Source organism: Carcharodon carcharias, chromosome 2 (genome assembly GCF_017639515.1).
Source record: "Carcharodon carcharias isolate sCarCar2 chromosome 2, sCarCar2.pri, whole genome shotgun sequence".
Lineage (NCBI taxonomy): Eukaryota > Metazoa > Chordata > Chondrichthyes > Lamniformes > Lamnidae > Carcharodon > Carcharodon carcharias.
Window position 1 is genome coordinate 236,936,205 of NC_054468.1, and position 23,274 is coordinate 236,959,478.

Below are 23,274 nucleotides of genomic sequence, written 5' to 3' on the forward strand. Positions count from 1 at the left end.
TCCACCCCCACCCCCACCCCCACCCCAAACCCACCCCAAACCCACTCCACCCCACCCCCACCCCCACCCCAACCCCACCCCAATCCCACTCCAACCCACCCCCACCCCCACCCCAACCCCACCCCACCCCCACCCCCACCCCAATCCCACTCCACCCCCACCCCCACCCCAACCCCACCCCAATCCCACTCCACCCCACCCCCACCCCCACCCCAACCCCACCCCCACCCCACCCCAACCCCACTCCACCCCACCCCCACCCCCACCCCAACCCCACTCCACCCCAACCCCACCCTCACCCCAACCCCACCCCAACCCCACCCTCACCCCAACCCCACCCTCACCACAACCCCACCCCCACCCCAACCCCACCCCCACCCCACCCCCACCCCAACCCAACCCCACCACAACCCCACCCCCACCCCCACCCCACACCCACCCCACCCCACCCCCGCCCCCACCCCAACCCCGCCCCCACCCCACCCCACACCCACCCCACCCCCACCCCCACCCCCCACCCCCACCCCACCCCACCCCACACCCACCCCACCCCCACCGCACCCCCCACCCCACCCCACCCCCACCCCCACCCCCACCCCCACCCCAATCCCACTCCACCCCACCCCCACCCCCACCCCATCCCAACCCCACCACAACCCCACCCCCACCCCCACCCCACACCCACCCCCACCCCAACCCCGCCCCCACCCCCACCCCACACCCACCCCACCCCCACCTCACCCCCCACCCCACCCCACCCCCGCCCCCACCCCACCCCCGCCCCCACCCCAACCCCGCCCCCACCCCCACCCCACACCTACCCCAACCCCACTCCAAACCCATCCCAACCCCACCCCCACCCTTACCCACATCCCCACCCCCACCCCCACCCCCCACAGTCTACCTGACTCCAAATATAATTTAATGACCTAGACAGGACCAACGATATTCACACCCATAAACCTGCTTTACAATAAACCAGAAAAAAATTATGAAAATTCTTTTACTTTTGTAATTTCCCCTCCAAGCCACTCCCCATCCTGACATGGAAATATATCACCATTCCTTCACTGTCGCTGGGTCACAGTCCTGGAACTCCCTCCCTAACAGCACGGTGGGTGTACCTACACCACATGGACTGCAGCAGCTCAAGAAGGCAGCTCACCCCCACCTTCTCAAGGGGCAGTTAGGGATGGGCAATAAATGCTGGGCCCAGCCCAGCGACACCCACATCTCAGGAATGAGTAAAAAATAATGAGATAACAGCTCAGGCATTCCCTGAACATGGAGACATTGAGATGTCTTCACACTGTCTCTGGCACACTCCTGCTTCTCTGTCCCCAGCCTCCCTCAAGATGGACATACCACACCAAGCACCTCCTCTTTAAAGTGCATCAGTATTCTGAGCCGTGCCAACCCACCTTCCTGCTGTGCCTCCCTGGGTGCTCTCACTCCTGTTTGTCCTGCAAGGTGAGGAATGATCCCATTACGTCTATTCCTTTCTGCCTCGTCACTCACAGCTTTTCGTTCACATACACTGCAGCATCTGTCGTCCGGCCTCTTGACCAGCAGGGCTGGGGCTCTGACCTATGCCTGTGAGTCAATGAGGCACTGTAGCAAACCTCACTTCCATTGTGAGGAGACCACTATTTGCCCTCAGGTATCTCTCTCCCGGGCACTCCAGTGACCAGTAGGTTTGGCACCTGGCTCTCTCTTATCACTCACCACACCAGACCTAATGAGATAATCGTAACACATTTAACACAGCAGCCAGCAGCTCCTCACCCACTGCTCTCCTGCTGACCCCATGAAGCACCTCTAACCGTGCCCCATCGGTCAGTCTGAGGACCCTCCTGTTAGCGCTGAAAGGGACGAGACAGAATGTTCCTAGAAGCATTGGCCACCTCTGCAGGATCTGCAGTGAAGAAAAACACAGACCTGCCCTGGTACAGGAGCTTTCCCTACCTCAGCCCTCCCTCAGCCCTCCCTCAGCCCTCCCTCCCTCAGCCCTCCCTCCCTCCCTCAGCCCTCCCTCCCTCAGCCCTCCCTCCCTCCCTCAGCCCTCCCTCCCTCAGCCCTCCCTCCCTCCCTCAGCCCTCCCTCCCTCAGCCCTCCCTCCCTCCCTCAGCCCTCCCTCCCTCAGCCCTCCCTCCCTCAGCCCTCCCTCCCTCCCTCAGCCCTCCCTCCCTCAGCCCTCCCTCCCTCCCTCAGCCCTCCCTCCCTCAGCCCTCCCTCCCTCCCTCAGCCCTCCCTCCGTCAGCCCTCCCTCCCTCAGCCCTCCCTCCCTCCCTCAGCCCTCCCTCCCTCAGCCCTCCCTCCCTCAGCCCTCCCTCCCTCCCTCAGCCCTCCCTCCCTCAGCCCTCCCTCCCTCCCTCAGCCCTCCCTCCCTCAGCCCTCCCTCCCTCCCTCAGCCCTCCCTCCCTCCCTCAGCCCTCCCTCCCTCAGCCCTCCCTCCCTCCCTCAGCCCTCCCTCCCTCAGCCCTCCCTCCCTCAGCCCTCCCTCCCTCAGCCCTCCCTCCCTCCCTCAGCCCTCCCTGCCTCAGCCCTCCCTCCCTCCCTCAGCCCTCCCTGCCTCAGCCCTCCCTCCCTCCCTCAGCCCTCCCTCCCTCAGCCCTCCCTCCCTCCCTCAGCCCACCCTCCCTCAGCCCTCCCTCCCTCAGCCCTCCCTCCCTCAGCCCTCTCTCCCACAGCCCTCCCTTCTACAATTCTCCCTGCCCTCAGCCCTCCCTCCCTCAGCCCTCCCTGCTCACAGCCTCCCTTCCTCAACTCTCTCTCCCTCAGCCTCCCTCACTCAGCCTCCCTCACTCAGCCTCCCTCACTCAGCTCTCCCTCTGCCCAGGTTGTGGTTCCATTTTGTGAGGGAATGGCAGCCTCAGTAATGGCCTTGACTACATGAAGAGACTTAATGACTACTACAAAACAAATCCTGTTAATGCTATCACTCGCAGACTGTTCAACGTTTAATCAATTTATGAGGAAAATAGTGTTAGGAAATAGAGATAGTTCAAACAAGTTAAATTTGTATTTGTGGGTGTTAGGAATGAATATTAGCCATAAAGTTTAAGTTTGATTTGTTTTTCTGTATCTGTATGTTAAGAAAAGTTAAAGTTGAGTTTTAGTTTCACTTTAAAAGCTGACTGCAATTCTAATGAGAGTTTTACAACTCTTAAGAGAAGTTAAAGCAAACAAGGGTAGAAAAAACTGTGCTGTTGCCTAGCAACAGGGGCCCAGAGATGTAGGCCCCACCCACACACACACAAAAATGAAAGAAACAGCAGCTCTAATGATCAGTTGGAGGCAGCTGCCAAGCAGAAGCAACCTAGAAGGGACAGAGAGCCAATCCCAAGCTAAAGAAGAAAGTCCCCAAAATCCAGGGGAGTGGAGCAGGAGAAAGTCACAAGCAGAACTTCTAGTCAAAGGAAGGACAAGGACCTGGAAAAGGTCCTGTTAAGTGAAGTTAAGAATGAGGAGCAGAGGAAAGCTCCAAGCTATAAGCTTAAATCTCCATGCTACAGAAAGCAGAATTAAAGTGGGATAAAGGCTTGTGAGAGGTCAGAAGATCCAAAGAGGCAACTAAAGGTCTGTAATTCTTTGCTATGGGCATGTGAAGCGGTGGCATACTGTTGACAGCTGCGTCACTGAGAAAGAGAGTGCATGGAAGACAACTTGAATGCACATGATGATCTAAGGGAGAGGGACATTGGAAGGAGTGTTCGAAACCCTGGAGGTGAACCCTTGCAGAAGGCATCTGAAAGGAAGTGTCAGTTTGGGAGAAGATCCCAAGGTGAGTTCTTAGAGAGTGGAGATTGAAAACCCTTGAGTGAAAGATGGAATTCAGTGAGACTGGTTGGCTCACAATGTGACAAGCATCTGGGGGGAGTTGTGGAGAGACCCATAGCATCTCTTTGGGGTGGTATCTGTCACTTGGTTTCAGAGTGTGGTGTGTGTGACACAGGTCACCTATTGGTTTACATGGACTATGTACTTTCTGTGAACATTAAAATATAAGATAGTTTTTGTAGCTAGTGTTATCCTTACAAATCTGTATATATCTGTGAAGGTATAGTTGTGGGTGAAGGAGCATTGTAATATAGTTCATCTTTACTCGTTAAATAAATGTTTTGTGTTTTTGTTAAAAGTTCATTAGCTGACTCCGGTGACTGTTCAGTAGCCACTCTCCACGTATCCAAACTAACAAATAAAAGTTAGAATCTATCAAGCTGAATTCTACCCTGGGATCAGACTTGCCCAGTGGTAACCTCAACTGGGATTGTAACAATATCAACCAAGGACAGAATCGTGCACAGCTGTGTTGCACATCCAGGTTGAATACCCTGCTAATCCTCACTCTGTGCTCTCAATTCAAAGTCTAACCACTGGGTAAGGTGGCAGAGGGAATTGTATTACACTCATTGGAAAGAAGGGGAGAGAGCTGGGAGGATAAACTAACCCGCCTTCCGTTTTGGATGAATATTATTCAGTATAACGAGAGAAAAAGTTACTGTTTAGAGCCCAATGTATTCACAATGTCTCATCCTTTGCTGTCAGCTTGTTCCCATTCACTCCCACTGATGTTCCCGTTCCCAGGGTGGGATTGTCCACCCCTGCCCCCACCACTGGGAGAGTCCAGTCCCAACGAAGGTCAAAGGAATTTTGTCTGAGCGGCTGAATCTCCCAGGACAGGTCCTGTCATGACCGAACCAGAAAACCCTGGCCTTGTCCACTATTAGGAGTTTATTCTACTCACAATAAAATCAGCTGGGAGTCTATTTTAATTTAATTCCCCATCCATGTCATATTGGAGCAATTACATCAGCGTTAGTTTCATTCTCTGCATTAACTTCATTTCGTTCTCTTGTTTACTTGTTTCTCTGTTACAGTTTCAAACGCGCGAATGGCTGGAGAGCTGAGAATTGTCTGGATCAGTGTGGGGGCTGCGCTGGGAGCTTTGCTCATTGTTGGAGCTGCTCTTCTCTTCTGGGTCTGCCCAGCTCGAACGAGGAAGCGACAGTCCTGTAAGGTTCAAATCAATACTTCACCGAAACGATCAGATCGGGAGCAGTCTGCCCAGTCGTTGAAGGGGTGAGAACAGAAAATGCCGGAAATACTCAGCAGGTCTGGCAACTTCAGTGTGGAGAGAAACAGAGTTAATGTCTCAGGTCAATGACCTTTCACCCGAACTGGAAAAAAGCCTGAGATTAAGCCCAAATCTTCCGGTCTCTGGACCATCGGAGACCAGAGACTGAGATGCATGTCAGGACCCTGTGGAAGTCCGGACACACTGACCTCCGTGGGAATTGTCCAGGAAGTTTCAACTTCTGATGGACAATTCCCCTGTTCCCAGGGATGTTCAGCAAAAGTCTCTAACTCCAAGGTAGAGTCAGAGACTTGGGACAGATCCATAGTATTTATCTGGGCAGTTACCCAGGAAATAAGACCATAAGACATAGGAGCAGAAATTAGGCCATTCGGCCCATCGAGTCTGCTCCGCCATTCAATCATGGCTGATAAGTTTCTCAACCCCATTCTCCCGCCTTCTCCCCGTAACCTTTGATCCCCTTACCATTCAAGAACCTAACTATCTCGGTCTTAAATACACTCAATGACCTGGCCTCCACAGCCTTCTGTGGCAATGAATTCCATAGATTCACCACTCTCTGGTTAAAGAAGTTTCTCCTCATCTTTGTTCTAAAAGGTCTTCCCTTTACTCTGAGGCTGTGCCCTCGGGTCCTAGTCTCTCCTACTAATGGAAACATCTTCCCCACGTCCACTCTATCCAGGCCTTTCAGTATTCTGTAAGTTTCAATCAGATCCCCCCTCATCCTTCTAAAATCCATCGAGTATAGACCCAGAGTCCTCAAACATTCCTCATACGTTAATCCTTTCATTCCTGGGATCATTCTCGTGAACCTCCTCTGGACCCTCTCCAGGGCCAGAACATCCTTCCTGAGATACGGGGCCCAGAATTGCTCACAATATTCTAAATGTGGTCTGACCAGAGCCTTATAAAGCCTCAGCATCACATCCCTGCTTTTATATTCTAGTCCACTTGAAGTAAGTGCCAACATTGCATTTGCCTTCCTAACTATTGACTCTACCTGCAAGTTAACCTTAAGAGAATCCTGGACTAGGACTCCCAAGTCCCTTTACACTCCAGATTTCTTAATTCTCTCCCCATTTAGAAAATAGTCTATGCCTCTATTCTTCCTACCAAAGTGCATGACCTCACACTTCCCCACGTTGTATTCCATCTGCCACTTCTTTGCCCATTCTCCTAACCTGTCCAAATCCTTCTGCAGCCTCCCCACCTCCTCAATACTACCTGCCCCTCCACCTATCTTTGTATCATCTGCAAAGTTAGCCAGGGTGCCCTCAGTTCCTTCATCTAGATCATTAATGTATAAAGTGAAAAGTTGTGGTCCCAACACTGACCCCTGCGGAACTCCACTAGTCACCGGCCGCCATCCTGAGAAGGTCCCCCTTATCCCCACTCTCTGCCTCCTGCCAGACAGCCAATCTTCTATCCATGCTAGTACCTTGCCTCTAACACCATGGGCTCTTATCTTACTGAGCAACCTCCTGTGCGGCACCTTGTCAAAGGCCTTCTGGAAGTCCAAGTAGATAACATCCATTGGCTCTCCTTTGTCTAAAATACTCATTACTTCCTCAAAGAATTCTAACAGATTTGTCAGGCATGACCTCCCCTTGATGAAACCATGCTGACTTTGCCCTATTTTATCATGCACTTCCAAGTATTCTGAAATCTCATCCTTAATAATGACTCTAAAATCTTACCAACAACCGAGGTCAGGCTAATTGGCCTGTAATTTCCCGTCTTTTATCTCACTCTCTTCTTAAAGAGGAGGGTGACATTAGTGATTTTCCAGTCCTCTGGGACCCTCCCTGACTCCAGTGATTCCTGAAAGATCACCACTAACACCTCCACTATCTCTTCAGCTATCTCCTTCAGAACTCTGGGGTATGATTCATCTGGTCCAGGTGATTTATCCACCTTCAGACCTTTCAGTTTTCCTAGCACCTTCTCCTTGGTAATGGCCACCATACCCACCTCTGCCCCCGACTCTCTTGAACTTTGGGGATGTTACTCGTGTCTTCCACTGTGAAGACTGACGCAAAGTACCTATTCAGTTCCTCCGCCATTTCTTTGTTCCCCACCACTACTTCTCCAGCGTCATTTTCCAGTGGCCCAATGTTCACTTTTGCCTCTCTCTTAGCCTTTATATATCTAAAAAAAACTCTTGTAATCTTCTTTTATATTACTGGCTAGTTTACCCTCATATTTAATCTTCTCCCTCATTAATTCTTTTTTTAGTTGGCCTCTGTTGGTCTTTGTAGGCTTCCCAATTCCCTGATTTCCCACTGCTCTTTGCCGCATTGTATACTTTCTCTTTAGCTTTTATGCTGTCCCTGACTTACCTTGTCAGCCATGGTTGCCTCATCCTCCCTTTAGTATGCTTCTTCTTCCTTGGGATGAATTTTTGCTGTGTCTCCCAAATTACTCCCAGAAACTCCTGCCATTGCTGTTCCACTGTCTTTCCTGCTAGGCTCATCTCCCTGTCAATTCTGGCCAGCTCCTCCCTCATGTCTCTGTAGTTGCCTTTATTCAACTGTAATACCATTACATCTGGTTCCAGCTTTTTCCTCTCAAATTGCAGGGTAAATTCTATCATATTATGGTCACTTCCTCCTAAGGGTTCCTTCACCTTAAGCTCCCTTATCAAATCTGCCTCATTACACATCACTAAATCTAGAATGGCCTGTTCCCTAGTGGCTCCACCACAAACTGCTCCAAAAAGCCATCTCGTAGACATTCCACAAATTCCTTTTCTTGGGATCCACTACCAACCTGATCTTCCCAGTCTACCTGCATATTGGAGTCCCCCATGATCACTGTAACCTTGCATTTCTTACACACCTTTTCTATCTCCTGGTGTCTCTTGTGCCCCACGTCCTGACTACTGTTCGGAGGCCTGTACATAACTCCCATTATGGTTTTTTAACCTTTGCGGTTCCTCAACTCTACCCACACAGATTCTACATCATCTGACTCTACGTCATTTCTTGCTATCGATTTAATTTCATTTCTTACTAACAAAGCAACCCCACCCCCTCTGCCAACCTGCCTATCTTTTCGATGGGATGTATATCCTTGGATATTTAGCTCCCAGTCCTGATCCCCTTGCAGCCATGTCTCCGTGATGCCCACCACATCATACCTGCCAATTTCAATCTGCACCACAAGCTCATTTACCTCATTTTGTATACAGCGTGCATTCAGATACAACACCTTCAGTCCTATATTTCCCATCCCCTTTCTCATTGTCATTCCTTTATCTGATGTGTTTGAAGTTAGATTCCTAGCCCTTTCCAAACACTCTGTCCTATTGTGTGTTCTGGAGACTTTAATAGCCTCTCCTGGGCTCTCCTTTCTTTTCAGTATTTTCATAATTTTCCATGAAGTTGAATCCACCCCCCACACGCTAACCTGCTGCTTTGTTTCCCATTAGTCATACTTCTTGAAGTTTTACCCTTCCCTCCTCCGCTCCCTCCAATTTCTAGTTTAAAGTTGTTAGACAGCTGTAAACCTAACTCCAGGATAACTACAGAACTAAACCCTGCCATCCCCACGACCCCCTCACCAACTGCCCCATAGACTAACAGGCCACCTCACCCACCTTCTCCCTCACCCACCTTCTCCCTCACCCACCTGGTGCCTCACCCACCTTCTCCCTAACTCACCTGCCACCTCACCCACCTGGTGCCTCACCCACCTTCTCCCTCACCCACCTGGCACCTCACCCACCTTCTCCCTCACCCACCTTCTCCCTCACCCACCTTCTCCCTCACCCACCTGGCGCCTCACTCACCTGGCACCTCACCCACCTTCTCCCTCACCCACCTTCTCCCTCACCCACCTTCTCCCTCACCCACCTGGTGCCTCACCCACCTTCTCCCTAACTCACCTGCCACCTCACCCACCTGGTGCCTCACCCACCTTCTCCCTCACCCACCTGGCACCTTCCTCACCTGCCACCTCACCCACCTTCTCCCTCACCCACCTGGCACCTCACCCACCTGCCACCTCACCCACCTTCTCCCTCACTCACCTTCTCCCTCACCCACCTTCTCCCTCACCCACCTTCCGCTTCACTCACCTGCCACCTCACCCACCTTCTCCCTCACCCACCTTCTCCCTCACCCACCTGGCGCCTCACCCACCTGGCGCCTCACTTACCTGGAGTCTCACTCACCTGGCGTCTCACTCACCTGGCGTCTCACCCACCTGGCGTCTCACCCACCTGGTGCCTCACTCACCTGGAGCCTCACCCACCTGGCGCCTCACCCACCTGGCGTCTCACCCACCTGCCACCTCTCTCACCTGGCGTCTCACTCACCTGGCGTCTCACCCACCTGCCACCTCACCCACCTGGTGTCTCACCCACCTGGCGCCTCACCCACCTGGCGCCTCACCTCACTCACTCTCCCTCACTCTCACTGTCCCTCACCCACCTGCCACCTCACTCACCTGCCACCTCACTCACCTTCTCCCTCACCCACCTTCTCCCTCACTCATCTGCCACCTCACCCACCTGCCGTCTCACCCACCTGGCGCCTCACTCACCTGCCACCTCACCCACCTTCTCCCTCACTCACCTTCTCCCTCACTCACCTGCCACCTCACCCACCTGCCACCTCACTCACTTGGTGTCTCAATCACCTGGCGCCTCACTCACCTGCCACCTCACCCACCTTCTCCCTCACTCACCTTCTCCCTCACTCACCTTCTCCCTCACCCACCTGCCACCTCACCCACCTTCTCCCTCACTCACCTTCTCCCTCACTCACCTGCCACCACACCCACCTGCCACCTCACTCACTTGGTGTCTCAATCACCTGGCGCCTCACCCACCTGGCGCCTCACCCACCTGCCACCTCACCCACCTGCCGGCTCACCCACCTGCCACCTCACCCACCTGCCACCTCACTCACCTGGTGCCTCACCCACCTGCCACCTCACCCACCTGCCACCTCACCCACCTGCCACCTCACTCACCTGGTGCCTCACCCACCTGCCACCTCACCCACCTGCTACCTCACTCACCTGGCGCTTCACCTCCCTCACTCTCACTCTCCTTCACCCACCTGCCGGCTCACTCACCTGGCGCCTCACCTCACTCACTCTCCCTCACTCTCACTCTCCCTCACCCACCTGGCACCTCACCCACCTGCCACCTCACCCACCTGCTATCTCACCCACCTGGCGTCTCACCCACCTGGCCTCACCCACCTGGCGCCTCACCCACCTGCCACCTCACCCACCTGCCACCTCACCCACCTGCCACCTCACACACCTGCCACCTCACCCACCTGCCACCTCACACACCTGCCACCTCACCCACCTGCCACCTCACCCACCTGCCACCTCACACACCTGCCACCTCACCCACCTGCCATCTCACCCACCTGATGTCTCACCCACCTGGCGCCTCACCCACCTGCCGGCTCACTCACCTGGCGCCTCACCTCACTCACTCTCCCTCACCCACCTGCCGGCTCACTCACCTGGCGCCTCACCTCACTCACTCTCCCTCACTCTCACTCTCCAAGACCCACCTGCCACCTCACCCACCTGCCACCTCACCCACCTGCCACCTCACACACCTGCCACCTCACCCACCTGCCACCTCACCCACCTGCCGTCTCACCCACCTGATGTCTCACCCACCTGGCGCCTCACCCACCTGCTGGCTCACTCACCTGGCGCCTCACCTCACTCACTCTCCCTCACTCTCACTCTCCCTCACCCACCTGCCGGCTCACTCACCTGGCGCCTCACCTCACTCACTCTCCCTCACTCTCACTCTCCCTCACCCACCTGCCGGCTCACTCACCTGGCGCCTCACCTCACTCACTCTCCCTCAATCTCACTCTCCCTCACCCACCTGGCACCTCACCCACCTGCCACCTCACTCACCTGGTGCCTCACCCACCTGGCGACTCACCCACCTGCCACCTCACCCACCTGCCACCTCACTCACCTGGTGCCTCACCTACCTGCCACCTCACTCACCTGGTGCCTCACCCACCTGGCATCTCACCCACCTGCCACCTCACCCACCTGCCACCTCACCCACCTGGCGCCTCACCCACCTGGCGTCTCACCCACCTGGCGCCTCACCCACCTGCCACCTCACTCACCTGGTGCCTCACCCACCTGGCGTCTCACCCACCTGGTGCCTCACCCACCTGGCATCTCACCCACCTGCCGTCTCACCCACCTGGCGTCTCACCCACTTACCCATTCATTACCATTCAAACTGACATTCAAACATGTCACAAGGCAGCTGGTGCTTTAAAAAGTGGAGATTGTCCCATCTTCCTCTGAACTCTGCTCTGCTGTGCTGGAGGCCTCCGAGGAATGCTGCACTCAGCAATCCTGGGAAAGCCAGGCTTGGAAGGTCCCACGAGAAATGTGGAGCATTGTTGAGTCAGGACAGTGTTGGAGCAGAGCAGCTTCTCAACATTGATTGCTGCTTCTCTGAAGATCCAGGCCAAGGAGTTTTTAAAGCAAGTACAGCAATATCTCCAGCTGCTTCATCAATGACCTTCCTTCCATCATAAGGCCAGAAGTGGGGATGTTCACTGATGATTGCACAATGTTCAGCACCATTCACAGCTCCTCAGATACTGAAGCAGTCCATGTCCAAATGCAGCAAGACCTGGACAATATCCGGGCTTGGGCTGACAAGTGGCAAGTAACAGTCACACCACACAAGTGTCAGGCAATGGCCATCTCCAACAAGGGAGAATCCAACCATCACCCCTTGACATTCAATGGCATTATCATCACTGAATCCCCCACTATCAACATACTGGGGGTTAACATTGACCAGAAACTGAACTGGACTAGCCATATAAATACTGTGGCTACAAGAGCAGGTCAGAGGCTAGGAATCCTGTGGTGAGTAACTCACCTCCTGACTCCCAAAGTCCACCATCTACAAAGCACAAGTCAGGAGTGTGATGGAACACTCTCCACTTGCCTGGATGAGTGCAGCTCCCACAACACTCAAGAAGCTCAACACCATCCAGGACACAGCAGCCCCACTTGATTGGCACCACATCCACAAACATTCACTCCCTCCACCACCGATGCACAGTAGCAGCAGTGTGTGTACCATCTACAAGATGCACTGCAGGAATTCACCAAGGCTACTTAGACAGCACCTTCCAAACCCACAACCACTACCATCTAGAAGGACAAGGTCAGCAGATACAAGGTAACACCACCACCTGGAAGTTCCCCTCCAAGCCACTCAGCATCCTGACTTGGAAATATATCGCCGTTCCTTCACTGTCACTGGGTCAAAATCCTGGAACTCCCTCCCTAACAGCACTCTGAGTGTACCTACACCACATGGACTGCAGCGGTTCAAGAAGGCAGCTCACCACCACCTTCTCAAGGGCAACTAGGGATGGGCAATAAATGCTGGGCCCAGCCAGTGAAGCCCATACCCCATGAATGAATTAAAAAAAGTGACAGATACTATCTGACCTGCTGAGTGTTTAACTCCATTTTCTCTTTTGCGTTCTGATTTCCAGCATCTGCAGTATTTTGCTTTTAGTTCAGTTATTGAAAGTTGACAGTCTCAGCAAATTCAAGAGACAGCTGGTCAGGTTGTTTTAAAAAGAAGCATCAGGGTTATGTCCGAGTAGTTCAGTTTGACCATCCAGACACGTGCAACAGTCTTCCCCAGACTTGTGTTTTTGAGCTTCTATTTATCCACATGTTGGTGACATTTTATGATTTCTTTTACAGCCAAGACTATTCAGCCTACTGATAAATTGCCGGAATCCCATTATAAAAACATCTCTCTTCCTGGAGTCACACAGGTTTGTTGAGTTGCTTCACCTAGGGAGCTTGTAATCTCAGTTGGCTCAGTGCCTACAGTGTGATACAGCATGAAGCTGACAGCGTGGGTTCAATCCCCATACTACCCGTGGCAGTTTATGGAGGCTCTGCTTTCTTGCTTTGTCCTTGCACTTGTAAAGCGACGCTCCTCAAGCTACAGATAACCGACTGTCTCTCTTTAACGGAGAGACATTCTTAAAGAGGTAGGAACTAATTGTTTTGTGAATATATACCCTGGGGTGCCACATTCACTTTCACACCACAGGCATGAGCCAAGTAACAATGTGTTGATCTCCCAGCCAAATAGAGAGCAGCAAGGAATATACTTAATGAAGCTCCAGTATGATAATTCCTAACTTATGGGAACCAGAGACGTAACAGGTGTCTACGGTCCCCTGTGGATTTTGGCTGATCGCCTAACTTACTGAAGCCTTTTCTCAATGTTCCTTGAGTATTTGAATTATCAGGGTCCGGAGACTCAATAATGTCGAGTCCATTTTACAGACACAAAAGGAGTAAAATGCCCAATATAGTGGGCAAGCGAGCACGGGTGCATTCTGGGCTGGGTCTGTGCCAGCTGCCAGATTGGCATAGGCATCAAGTGAGGCATCCAAGGCCCAAGCCCGAGACAGGGATTCACCTATTGTCCAACATGGAAAAGGCCCAGCACCATCACCAAACGGGTTTGGGTTAGGCATAGCTGGTGTCAGACCAGAAAACCCAGGTCCCCATTCAATCTGAGCAACTCAAACTCAAAAGTTTCAATCAGGTCACCTCCCAGAGTAGCTGCTGCAGCCCATCAATCTAAAGGGGCAAGTGAATCAACAAAAACCTCCTTGAACCTGGAGTCGGCTGGCACAGGAATTGTTCCCCCCACCCCCCCCCTTCCCCCTCCCCCCATCCCCTCTATCCTCCTGATTGACCCCTGCTCCCCATCATGTCCCCTTGCCGTGAGACCTCCCCGGCCTACCGTTTATACAACAGCCACAAACTCGAATGTTAATGAGAAACCGGAAATGCTGGAAATATTCAGCAGGTCAGGCAGCACCAGAGTTAACGTTTCAGGTCTGTGACCTTTCACCAGAATGCATTCTGCAGGATTTGTACAGAACATACGAATTAGGAGCAGGCGGAGGCCATTCGGCCCCTTAAGCCTGCTGTGCCGTTCAATAAGATCATGATCTGACTGGGGCCTCAGTGCAACTATCCTTCCCCCCCTGATAACCTTTGACTCGCTTGTTAGTCAAGAATCTATCTACTTCTGCCTTAAAAAAGATTCAGTGACCCTGCCTCTACTAGTCTCAGAGAAAGAGAGTTCCACAGACTTACAACGCTCTGAGACTAAAGATCTCTTCTCATCTCCATCTTAAATGGGAGAACCCTTATTTTTAAACTGTGTCCCTCTAGTTCTAGTCTCTCCCACAAGAGGAAACATCCTTTTAACATCCACCCTGTCAAGACCCCGCAGGATCCTATATGTTTCAGTCAGGCCACCTCTCATCCTTCTAAATGGATACAGGCCCAGCCTGTTCAACCATTTCTCATAAAACAACAACCCCCCTAACCCCCCCTTCCCCCTTCCACCGCCCCCCTCCACCCCCACCCCCCGCCCCCACCTCCCCCACTGCCCCATCCCAGGTATCAGTCTTGTGAACCTTCTCTGAGCTGCTTCTAATGCATTTATACTCTTTCTTAGATAAGGAGACCAAAACTCTACACAGTACTATAGATGTGGTCTCACCAATGTCCTGTATAACTGAGGCAAAACATCCCGATTTTTATATTCCACCCCCCGCCCGCCCCTTGCAATAAACAACAAGATTGCATTTGCCTTCCGAATTACTTGTTGCATCTGCATACTAATCCTATATGACTCATGTACCAGGACACCCAGATCCCTCTGTACCACTGAGTTCTGCAATCTCTCTCCATTTAAATAATTTGCTGCTTTTCTATTCGTCCTGCCAGATTGGACAAGTTCACATTTTCTCACATTATACTCCATCTGCCAAATTTTTGCCCACTTTCTTAGCCTCTTTATATCCCTTTACAAATTCTCTACCTCCTCTTGACATCTTACTTTCCGACCTATCTTCCTGATTATTTGTTTCCAGCATTTTCTGATTTATTTCAGAATTTTGCTTCTGCTGTCGTGATAAATTCAAATGGTTTTTGACATGCTGCTGGTTGGAAGGTCCACTGCTTTGCCAGTTTATTATAAATGATTCCTGAGCTCAGTGTTGGTTGAGTCTGGAGCCTATCCATTCCTGCAGAGATTGTTCCCTCGACAGCTTAGGTTGGATAAGGGAGGTGTTAAATTAGCAAACATTTTTCCTAAAGTGACCTTTCTGAATGTCTTGCTTTCTATTTGCAGGTTTCCCAGAAACCTAAGGAGCTGAGATTTACCCGCACAGAGACAGGTAACCCCACAAAATACCAAACCACGTTCGTTCCAAACCAAAACTTGTTATACAACAGCTTTGAGCCAAACAATTACAGCAATGTCCAGCTGAAGGCAACTGAACCGGTGCCAGCGAAATCCAATTATCACAGAGGACAGAGGAACCAGCAGCTCCGACCAACACAACTACCACGCCAGCATGAGTCAGCACCAAGATGTCACCGGCAATCAACACTGAGGCGTTTTATAGCCTTTAAGAATTTAGCAGCGCCAACCAGTAGCAAGACTGTATCGACACCAGCCTGTGAAGATATCTATGCAAATCAAAGTCAGATTAGAGCTCATCTCCTCAAAGAGGTAATGCTCCACTCAGTTACGTAGGGTAAAAGCAAAATGCTGCAGATGCTGAAAATCTGAAACAAAAACAGAAAATGCTGGAAAAACTCAGTGGGTCTGACAGCCTCTGGAGTGGGAGTGAGTGAGGGTGTGGGCGTGTGAGTGAGCGGGTCTGACAGCCTCTGTGCAGAGAGAGCCAGAGTCAACATCTCAAATTCGTACAGACTCAAAACGTTAGCTCTGTTTCTCTCTCCACAGAGGCTGTCAGACCTACCGAGTTTTTCTAGCATTTTCTGTCTTTGTTTTAGTTACATAGGGCTCCCTTCACCCAGAGGAACCTTAATTCCCAACACGACAATGCTCCAGATACAAACAAGAAGTTGATAGAAAAGTGGCCCAAGGTCTCAATGTGCAAGTTCTATAGATCCCTGACCCCTGTGTAGAGAACTTCCTCCAGATTCTGAATAGATCACATCTGCTGGTTTGTGAGATTCCTCACGTCCACTGTCCGAAGGCCTGGTTTGAAAAGAAGGTCCAATGCAGCCCTCACACAGAACACCAATCATAAAAACCCAATTATCCATTACAGGGGTAATTGTGTCTGTCACAAAGAACACCCCAAACTACTTTTCAAGCTCAGGATCATCTATAATTTCCAGTTGTGTTCACCCAGAGGCAAGGCAGTGATTGGCAGTGGAAACTCATGTAGCCTCTGCCCAGTATAGCATGAACGGCAGCTGTGATATCCCCTGGCGAGCTGTACGAAGAAAATAGCTTTTTAAAAAAAAATAAAGGGGGCTGAAGTACATCCAATCAAAATATGGGTTTTTGAAATGGAAATGATTTCCTCCCCACCCTTAACAATCCTACAGAACAGCGGGAAATATGACCTCTTCTACCCAGTGTCGACATTGTGTAAATGGAAAGAAAAGCAGATGGTATAATTCAATGAAATGCATATGATAGTGCAGCCCACATATGAGTGGATACATAATCATTTCTGCTTGGCTGTTTTGAAGCAGTGAGGTAAAATTTTAGGGTAATAATCAGCTCAAGCTGCACTTGGGAATTAGTGCGACTTAAAACATAAAGTAATATAGATTGAAGGAAAGAGATGTGCTGCACAGGGATCAAAACCCTGAGTGTCTTGGTCCAAGAGAATAGGTAGATCGGCATATATAACACCAACGAATTTATCACAAAGATCTGCTTCAGTTAAGATATTGTGGTCAGTTTTGTTTTGTTCATCGAAGGGACAGGAAGCTGACGATGGCACTGAAATAGAGTTGGACATTTTATCAAGTCAGTTTGTGACCACAGTAAAGACCAAAACCAGACATGGCTCAGTAGCACAGGTTCGTGGATACATCAGCACTGACTGCATTGTCAGTGTTTAATGTGTACAATGAAACAACATCAACAGCTGTTACTGCAACTCTTCTTGGACAGGAACTGTTTTTTGGAACAGGTACAACGTGTGTAGTTTGAAGTGACGCAGGTGCTTGCTGTTGCAGGTGAAAAACCATTCTTATTCACCTGACAGACCAGGACCCTGCTGTAGCCTCAGTACACCCTGCAGCAGATATTAAGCTTCTACAGCATCCATTTGGAGTGAAGCTCAGGTCCTGGCATGATGTGCAAGTCAGCCAGTGCAGGATTCATAGTAGTGATGTACCAGGTGTTGGGCTGTCACTGCCAGTGACATGGCAATTGAGTCAGATTGCCACTTTGCTTGTAGTTCCTGATCTTGAAATCCAGCCGCTCCTATCTCCCCCAACCTTCCGACTCGGGCTGGGTGAGAACAGTCTGGTGCAGCGGGTTCCCAAAGCCCTGTGTTCAGGGCAGCTGAGTCAGAGATAAGGAAACCACACCCCCTTTTACCCCCTTTTTTTATGACACTAGCTGCTGTAAAGCAGGTGAGTTTAACGGTTGGGTCAGGGAGAAGGTAGGTTTATAGGATAAGTGGGCAGGATTTGGGGAGGGGATGGGCTGGTAGGTTGGGTCAGGTGGGGGGTGTTGGGTGTTAGGTAGCCAGTTCGGTGGTGGTGGGGAAGGAGGGTGTTGGATGGTCACTGGGGGGAGATCAGGGTGTGACAAGGGCAGTTGTGGGGATAGCTGGGGGGGTGGGGGGGGGGCAGACAGGGGTTGGGGGAGGGCAGTCAGGAGGTGTGGCCTGGGGTTGGGAAGCAAGTATGGGGATGGGGGTGTAGTCGGGAGTGAAGGGAGTGCAGTTGGGTGGTTGGGTATGTAGTTGGGGGTGGGGAGTGCAATCGGGGAGGTGGGTTATGTAGTCAGGGGGGCTGGGGAGTGCAGTTAAGGGGTGGGGATGTAGTTGGGAGGTGGGGAGTGCAGTCGGAGGTTGGGGGGTGAGGTGGGTGAGGGGGGTGTACTCTGGGGGGTTGTGGAGAGAGAACTGTAGAGCTCGGGGTGGGTCAGTACTACAGTTACCCAGAGGCTACAAGTGGTTTTAATTCTTCGAACCTTTTCTGGGTAACCATCGCTATAACCCAGTTGAGACCATCTGAAGCTTGTGATATAAATCTCAGTTTCAGACAGTTCCCGGTGCACGGTAATTGCCCATTAGAAATATGAACTTCCCTGGCAATTGCGGTGCAATCCTTACCTGGGGACCCCTGGGGGATTCCCCAACGCATCTTTGGGGTACCCCCGGGACACAGTACACTGCCTTGGAGCTCAGAAGTTACGGGCCAATGTGTCCCTCCTGTAATCCATGTAGAATGCTGCCTGAAGCTGTTTGTACCAATCTGGAGAACCATCACCAAAATATCTCAGCCAGCTGCCATCTTCATCTCTCCATTCCAGAAGCAGATTAGATCACAACCCCCACTCCAATGGTCAAGCTCTCAGCTAAGATGAGCTAGATGTACTGATTCAATCCGTCCGTGTGCTGCATCTGACTCCAACTATTTGTTTTTAAATCACAGAAATCGACTGATCCTCAAATGGATTCCAACTCAATATATATGGTAAGTCTATTAGTAATCATAGTATTTCAAACCAGCGGTGATTGATGACAATGTAGATTTCATATCAATGTAGTGATTTAGACCAATACAATGCTACTTCAAATCAAACTAATCCTTCAAACTAAAATATTAAAATATTGCATCTATGTTTTGTTTTAGAATTTTGATCCACGGTATTAAGTCAGTGAACAACAGGTACGTTTCTGTAAAACACTTCCTGATGTGAAACTTTGACTTATGTTTAATGGTCTACAAGCCACCACAGTGTGAAATTTATGTGGGGTTCCTGTTTGCTTGATATGAGCACTCTGATTTACAGAGATTATTTAGATGAGGAAAGACAGGAGGAGGCTCGAGTGGAGCATAAACACCAGCATGAAGTGGCTGGGCCAGATGGGCTGTTTCTGGTATGGTAAAGGCTCATAGAGTCGGGGGTAATGGGTAGAGGATTGGTTGATGGATAGAAATCAGACAGTGGCCATAAACAGGTCTTTTAAAAGTTGGCAGGCAGTGAATAGTGGAGTGCCGCAAGGATCAGTGCTGGAGCCTCAGCTATTTACCATCTATATTAACGACTGAGATGAAGAGATAGAGATTAAGGTATCTAAGTTTGCTGATGATACCAAGTTAGTTGGGGACAGAAGCTGTGGGGAGACTCTGAGAGGTTGCAAAGAGAGACAAAAAAGAGACATGTTGAAGCTTTTCATCTTGCACCAATATAAGGGGAAAACAATTTGTACTGTATGTGAAGAGAGTTCTGATTAGTTGGCAAGTGGACTCTGATTGGTAGAGGCGTTGCCATAGAGAATTGCACCAGCGATGGTGACTGACAGTTAACTGCCAAGTATTGTTTGAAATTTAAACCAGGCAGCTTGACCCTGATTGGTCAAGGCATTGTCCCGAGGAATGAGTCAGCGAATGGCTGTCACTTATTTTGTTTAGCTGAAACAGGCGCAATGTGTATACATGTTCTTTCTGTACATGCAAATGCCCCACATTGTGAGCGTGACTAACAATCTTAAATTGGTTGTCAGCATAATTCTTAGCTCATTGAAGATTATTTAGCCAATAAAAACAGAAAATGCTGGAAAAACTCAGCAGGTTTGACAGCCTGTGCGGAGACAGAAACAGAGTTAATGTTTCAAGTTTGTATGACTTCTTCAGAGCACTGAAGAATAAACATGCATTGGAGGTGGTACAGGAAAGCTTCACTGGTTTGGTCCCTGGGATGAGGGGGTTGTCCTATGATGAGAGGCTGAGTGAATTGGGCTTACAGTCCCTGAAATTTAGAAGAGTGAGAGGTGATCTCATTGAAACCAACACGGGTCTGGAGGGGCTTGATAGGGAGGAGGCTGAGAGATTGTTTCCCCTGGTCGGGGGCACAGTCTCAGGATAAGGGGGCTGATCATTTAGGACCGAGATGAGGAGAAATTTCTTCACTCAGAGGGTTGTGAATCTTTGGAATTCTCTACCTCAGGGGCCTGTGGAAGCTCCATCGTTGAATATATTTGAGTTTGGGATAGACAGATTTTTGGCCTCTTAGGGAATCAAGGGATATGGGAAGTGGGCAGGAAAATGGAGTTGAAATCCAAGATTAGCCACGATCGTATTGGGTGGTGGAGCGAGCTCAACAGGCCGGGTCATCTACTCCTGCTCCCATTTCATCTGTTCTTATATATATCCAATGTAATAAGGAATGCAAGCTCTCTCTGGTGGGGACAAATCCATTTCTCCACGCTCTGTGAGTTTACACCACAGGCTGATGGGAGCTGAGATTTAAAGGATTTCTATGTGTGAACAATGGCTTTCTTGCAAGTTAACCAGTTAAAACGACACTTCCTGGAAAATAGCTATGGAAAGCTGAGAGTACTCTACTGATCAGGTCATTGTCATGCAGGGTTGTCTGGTGTTGAGAGTGAAGCACCTCTGGTCCAAGTGAGAGGAACAGCACTCCATGCCCAGTGAGTGAGCCCTGCTGTATAGCAATGCTACCTGCCTCAAGACTCGATTGACAGAGCTTGCCATGGCAACCAGTTCCAGTTTCTCAATGTTGGGCATGTAACTGTTGAGACAACTGGACTCCAAAGAGACCCTACTTACTTCAATAGGATAGTCACTTTGTGTACAACTGATAATTGTGGAGCTAAGCCCTTGGAATGTGGGAACACCAGGGTAATGAGGATCCCATCCCAAGAGGATGGATGAGTAGAACCACTCATTGTAAATACTGAGTACAATGCTGCGTTCTGCTCACTAATGAGCACACACCACACCCCCCTCAACAAATGGTTGTACCAGGTGGAGATACAGAGCTTCAGCAGCAGATGTTCATGGTGCTATTTCAATCCAAGTTGTTGTTATCTTGAACTTTCTCTTGCACCAAACCCTCAGAGGTCCAATTCCACCAAACCTTTTTCTTAATTCCTCTGTAGGGTGTGAACATCGCTGGCAAAGCAAGCAGGTTTTTCCCATTCCTAATTGCCCTTGAATGTATTGGCTTGCTAGGCTATTTCAGAGGGCATTTTAAGAATCAGCTACATTGCTGTGGGGAGTCACATGTAGGCCAGACCAGGTAAAGACGACATGCCTAAGGGACATTCATGAACCAGGCGTTTTTTTTTGACAATCCAATAATTTTATGGTCACCATTACTGAGCCTGGCTTTTTAAATAACATCCAGTTTTATTTATAAATTGAATTTAAATTCCCCCAGCTGGCGCAGTAAGATTTGACCTTGTGTCCCCAACTACACGAGGAGGTGCAGAGTGCCCCTCACCTGTAAGGACACATCCCTCCTCACTGAGACCATAACTCAGGGGACCATAACTCCTTGGCCCAGCTTTTAAGAGAAAGAGACTTTCTGGGATGATTGGTGAATTCCCTTTAAAAAAATCATCCCCACCAATAAATATATCACATGTGACTAAACACACTAATAACTGTCTGACTTAACACCAGGTTATCTATAATAAACTAACTCTTTCTCATGTCTAATTTTGTTTTAAGAGGGCATTAAAGAGATGCTGAAGTGCCGTCAGCCCCTGACATACCTTAAGAGGACAAACTTTCCTTGAGACATCATTCTACAATTAACGCTGGAGGTTTTGCTCTGTATATTTAGACACAACTTTCTGTGAATTAATGTATTATGTTACCATAGAGTTGCTTTTGTTCCGACCTGAGAATGCTCGATGCTGACACTGTGTGGCTGAAATAGAAATGTATTCCAGTCCAAAATGCTAAGATCCCTCACTGAGAGCAGACAGAACCAAGCATGAGGGAACTTAGCGAGAGAGAGAGAGAGTTCTGAAGACAGAGAGAGAATGGATAGCTGTCAAATTATCTGTGAGGTTGCTAATATTTGCACTTTGTATCTTGACACACAATAAATAATATTGAACTCCATGAATGCTGTGTTGGATTGGTTTTCAATTGGTAAAGGAAATGCCCATCATGTTATGTGTTAGGGTAGTCTCCAGGCCAGCTGTGTTGGGTGGGTTGCATAACCTGCAGCTTCGCTAGCCTTTACCAGCTGCTGTGAGGGTCACCACTGGCCTCAATTCCTTTGCCTCTGGCTCCCTGCAGGATTCTACCCAAGATATCGAGTGTCTTCCAACTGGCTGTTTCTAAATGCATAAAGAGAGCCCAGGGATGGGTTACCTTGGCTGCAAGTTCCAGATATAAAGCCAGGCACAACAGCAGGCAGAAAATACACCCAAGGAAGTTGCAGCCTTAAAAGAACTGAGGAACCATTTGACAGAGGACACTCAGGAATGTTTCATATTCAGGATGAAGCCTAGAGATTCAAGAAAGAGACTTCTGAACTGAAGAAAATGGTTGGACATTTGGAAGAAAACTTGGGAAGCAGGACATTTCCAAAGATGTATATGAAGAGATGAAAATCAAGAACCTAGTAAGTGGAAGCTCTCACAAAAGAGCATGTGGAGTTCAGAAGCAATTGGCAGAAGTGCAGTTACAGAATGTGACTTGAAGGATAGGAGGAATTATACTTTACCGAGGGAAAACTGATCAGTGTCAAGAATCAGCTTTCACCGACAAAAGAGGAGTTTGATAAGAAAAAATAGGAACACTGGAATGTCGCTCACAGGAAGTAGAAAGAGGACTTGAGACTTCTAAATGATAATGTTGTAGAAACGAATTCAATGAAGATAGCTCTTCAATTAAAATTTGAGAATATTCAAGCATTAGATATCTCTACTAAGCATCGTGAACAATGCCTAGATCAGGAGAAAGAATTGCTGATGAATCAGAACAGTGGCTTGAATGCAGAAGTAACAACCAAAACTGATGAAACTCTTGAATTTCAACCCAATCTGAACAACATGAAGTTGAGATATGCAGGTATGAAAGTGCTAATCCAGACATTGGAAGCAGACAAGGAAAATTCTAAGAAACAGACTGAAGAAATAATGGATGAATTGAAAGAATCTTAAGAGCAGTCAGCGACCATGGAAGATAGATCCTGGAAAGAAATGAATGTCCAGGTGAAGTTCTCAAACTGATACAAGAGCCCCGCAGATGACTCTGAAACAACAACTCAATTTACCAGCGCAGTTGCCAACTGAATGAAAAGAGTTTTCACTCAAAAAACAATT

General features: G+C 49.7%; 1 protein-coding gene across 1 annotated transcript in view; it reads left to right on the plus strand.

Moving 5' to 3' along the window:
- The window catches only part of LOC121275259, a 37,764-nt gene extending 15,745 nt beyond the window's left edge, over positions 1 to 22,019 (plus strand). The window contains exons 3-8 of the mRNA XM_041182695.1: positions 4,881 to 5,015; positions 12,842 to 12,915; positions 15,309 to 15,692; positions 18,617 to 18,658; positions 18,818 to 18,853; positions 21,665 to 22,019. Of these exons, the coding sequence (XP_041038629.1) occupies positions 4,881 to 5,015; positions 12,842 to 12,915; positions 15,309 to 15,692; positions 18,617 to 18,658; positions 18,818 to 18,838 (656 nt within the window). The 3' untranslated portion in view covers positions 18,839 to 18,853; positions 21,665 to 22,019. The remainder of the gene's footprint in view (positions 1 to 4,880; positions 5,016 to 12,841; positions 12,916 to 15,308; positions 15,693 to 18,616; positions 18,659 to 18,817; positions 18,854 to 21,664) is intronic.
- The last annotated feature ends 1,255 nt before the right edge of the window (positions 22,020 to 23,274 follow it).